The 3,845-nt window shown below is 34.9% G+C and overlaps 1 protein-coding gene across 1 annotated transcript; it reads right to left on the minus strand.

Annotated features, from left to right (window-relative positions):
- Positions 1 to 430: 430 nt before the first annotated feature.
- LOC116017112 lies at positions 431 to 3,319 on the minus strand. Its single transcript, XM_031257641.1, has 3 exons — positions 2,962 to 3,319; positions 1,981 to 2,105; positions 431 to 1,029 (listed from the first exon to the last, which is right to left on the minus strand). The coding sequence occupies exons 1-3, from the start codon at positions 3,104 to 3,106 to the stop codon at positions 748 to 750; spliced, it is 552 nt and encodes a 183-aa protein (XP_031113501.1). The 5' UTR covers positions 3,107 to 3,319; the 3' UTR covers positions 431 to 747.
- Between the last annotated feature and the right edge of the window lie 526 nt (positions 3,320 to 3,845).

Genomic DNA, 3,845 nt, shown 5'->3' on the forward strand with positions numbered 1-3,845 from the left:
TTAAATGTATACATATTAATTGTTTGTCTTGAAACGTTTTATTGAGTTTTCAAAAAATTATGAAAAGAAACATTTTCAAAACGTGAAAACGCTAAACCTTAAATTTTTTTTTAATACATCATATATATCAAAGATTTACTTAGACTAGAATCATAACCTTAGGGCTCAGTCTAAAATCTTCCATGAACCTGAATAGTTGGTTTGAATTTGAAACCAAATCAAGTTTAAACGATGATCAGGATCACTCATATATCATGAGACTTGGCTCACGTTGTTGGTGGTGGCAAAAACTAATGATTGCAACAAGCATTCAAAATGTGATAAACAATCATCACAGTATAATCAATATTTGTTGAATATATAATATATAAAATAATAAAATTGTAACCTCACTATTAACTTAAACTTTTATTTGAAGTAAAACACATCATTTAGTTTGATATCTGAACTGGTAAAATGTTATGCGTTTGAATGGAACACATTTTTCAATTACATTCACTTGCAATGTGAAAAATATTTTGCTATTTTCACCCTTCTTGGTGAATCAGCTGGGGGAAGGATCAAGATTGGATTACAAGACCTAAGAGTATTACTAGTAATACATAATCCACACACACTAGACTCATTTGCATTAATATAAAGTCAAAACAGTGTTAGTGTTCACATACACTAAAAGCTTTGTGATTATTAGTAAAAATGTGATCTCTGATTGCAAAATTGTGATGAGAGTATTTTGCAAAAACTAAATCAGAACTTCTTCTGCTCTTTGGTGTCCTCAGGAGGCAGTGACACAAACTGGACGATACTTTGGACTTGAGAAACGTCGATTCGGAACTTGTTAGCTATTTGGTTGACATCCATAGGCCCTTCATGCTCATTCGATTTGCCTTGATACAACATTATGATTTCTCGTAACTGCGCTACATTTAAGGTTCCTGGAGGCGCCGGCCTTCCCTCGTATCTGCTAGACTCTGTTGTTGTATTCCTTAGCTTTGGTAAAGGCCTATCATATTTTTCCACAACCGATCCCTGTCATGGTAGCCTGACATTAGAAATTGATGAAGTTGATATAACAGTAAGTATCATTAAGCACCAACTAATGTATAAATATGGCCAGTCTGGCTTTTGGACCGATAGTAAATGTATATGTAAGGAAATCAGAGTGCAACTTGTTTCATGGTAAGATGCAAAATCTTTGCTGACCAATTGCAAAACACCTTTAGTACAGAGTAAATGTTTTTCTAGTACCAAAGTCCTGTTCCAAGATGCTATGGCATTCACACAAGCATGGTAGATGAACCAATGCTCCACAACATATGGTGACCAAGGCTTTTCAGGCATATATGGAACCTAAAGAGGTTCATGCCTACCAAAGGGTTCCTAATAACACGAGGATCAGAAGTGCATGGTTAAGTGTTTGAAGATACGGTGTTGGGGACCGACTTGGGGCCACAGTTCTAAAAACAGAGGTCCAATTAGCAGTATTAAGGACAGTGGTACAGGAAGTGTTTGGAGAAGAAACCGAGATGCCACAACATAGGTAGCATTGCATTATCCCAATGACTTCATAAAATGCATATATTGAATTTATTAGTGAACTTGAGATTCTAGCTTCTTAAACTGATTTGAAGGAAGAAGAAGGGGATTGGGTGGCAAATGCATGCATTACCATCATCAGATAAAATTTCTCCTACATACAAATTGCAAAGTGAGTGGAGTATATTAAAGGAATTTCTTACATTCCCAATTTATTTGGTTCAGTTTAAATTTGCCAAGAATTTAGTTTACGTCACATTTTACTCGAACTACTTATGAGTATAGACAAAGTGACGAATCAAATCCAAATGAATCATTTGCAAAGTGCCAGAAAAACCATGACAAAACTCAATAAAGCAATATCAGCACATATCCAGAGAAAGCAAAAATCACCAGCAACAGTGGCAAAGCACAAATTATATTATACTATATCTATAAACTCACCTCACCCATTTCAAGTTTCCCTCCAGGCTTAGCATGAATTCTACCAACCATTTGACTAAGCATCACATCAAACTGTGGATCTCGTTCTTCAAGGACACTTTTGAGATTAACTTTCGGAGTGCTCTCTAAAATGAGAGAAGAAATTACTCATGTATGGTTATAATAACATTCTTGTCTAACTGAACAAAAAAAAAATTGCAGTAGAAGTGGAACTTGAAACAACCAAATACATAACAGAAGTTCTGCCTATTCCTAGAAATTACTCATGTTTCTTGCTCTTACGAATGACAGAATGGATTGATTCTTTTATTCAGGATGAGATGGGATCTACATTTGGCTAGAACACACATATCATGGTCATGTAAGTGATGCAGTTCATCATCTACAAATTAGTTGAACTCAAAAGAGACTAAAGTACCTATTCCTACATAATTCTAGCAGCATGGAACACTCATAATCAAGCTGGGAGATCAAAGTGAGTGATGATTTCAGTTTACTGCTGAGTCACAGGCTTCTGAGGGAAAGAATGGATTAGATATTTAGATTGACAGATGTGCTCAATTAGGTCTGTTCTTTTGGTAAGTCTTACTGTGAGGAGCTCCAATATACTGCCCCTTTCGCTTAAGTTATCAAAGTTTTCTTCTTCTTCTTCTTCTTCATTCTCACAGAATCACACTAAGAATCAATAAAGCATTCGAAATTAATGAAACACGTTTAAGATTATGAAACTTTTCTTACACCAGAAAAGTGTTTAATCTTAAGAAGAAGAAGACTTTGCTAACTCAAGTGTAAGAAAAAGTATGATCATTGATACACAATCTGCAACTCAATTTCAGCTAAATCGGTTGTCACATACAGCATTGAAATCATTTTAATGTAAAATTAATATTTGAAGAATCTTAACCGAAATTGAATCCTGAAAATTCAAATGTCAAGATAAAGCATTAAATTCATTCAAGCTATTTGCTTTTTGGCACTTACCAGCTCCGGTGCCGACATTTTGGGCGGATATAATTTCCGGCGGCGGGGGTGGCGGTCTCTCAATGGGCTTCTTCAGCTGCGACGACGAAGTTTCCATTCCTGAGCTTCCGATCCTTCCAGCTGCTCGACGAAATGCCTGCCCCATCTGCTCTTCCTTTCTCTCTCTTTAATAATCTATATATTCCAATTCGTATGTATGGACTACTACTTGAATCTTAATGTTGCATTTTCTCTAATACCAAACGAAGATGGATTAATTTATATTTCTGTGCTTCTTTTCAAAAAAAAAATTTGCAGAAAATTAGTTGCGAAAATCTCAAAGTGAAGAAGGTGCTTCAACAAAGAACGACAGATACAATACTTCTCCACGTAGACGGTTTGAGGTGGTATCGTCGCATTTATATCGTCCCCAAAGGTATCCGCAAACTAAATCTAATCAAATGACCTCTTTAGTCCCTGAGTTACAGGGGTAGTGTAGACTCAGTCCCTAAGTTATGACTGTATGTGAGTTTAGTTCCTCAGTTATTCACAAAGTGGCGAGTTTAGTCCCTGGACATTAAATTTGACGAAAAAATTAAAAATATTCAAAATTTGAGGGGTAAAATAGGAAATTCACATTTTATTATTCTTCTTATATCAAAACCACTTTTACAACATTATTTTTCACTTCTTAGCCTAATTATTTTCAAGATTTTTCATTTTTAAAAGCATTTGAATAACTTTCAAATGACTTGTTAGGAACCTGACTCTCGTATAACACACTTAAAACTTAGCACAAATAAAGAAATGCATGATCATTGTATTTAGGTGTATGAAACACACTATCCTAACAAATTTTTATTTTTTTACTAAGCAACAAATGTAATACAATTAAAACTTTTGAG

This window comes from Ipomoea triloba, chromosome 4 (genome assembly GCF_003576645.1).
Source record: "Ipomoea triloba cultivar NCNSP0323 chromosome 4, ASM357664v1".
NCBI classification, from domain to species: Eukaryota; Viridiplantae; Streptophyta; class Magnoliopsida; order Solanales; family Convolvulaceae; genus Ipomoea; species Ipomoea triloba.

Bases quoted from the DNA above. Each gene is read 5' to 3' on its own strand.
- LOC116017112 (XM_031257641.1), bottom strand. From the start codon at position 3,106: ATGGGGCAGGCATTTCGTCGAGCAGCTGGAAGGATCGGAAGCTCAGGA. The intron at 2,106-2,961 runs GTAAGTGCCAAA...CTCTCATTTTAG, and splicing joins AAATGTCGGCACCGGAGCTG to AGAGCACTCCGAAAGTTAAT. The intron at 1,030-1,980 runs GTGAGTTTATAG...CTACCATGACAG, and splicing joins GGAAACTTGAAATGGGTGAG to GGATCGGTTGTGGAAAAATA.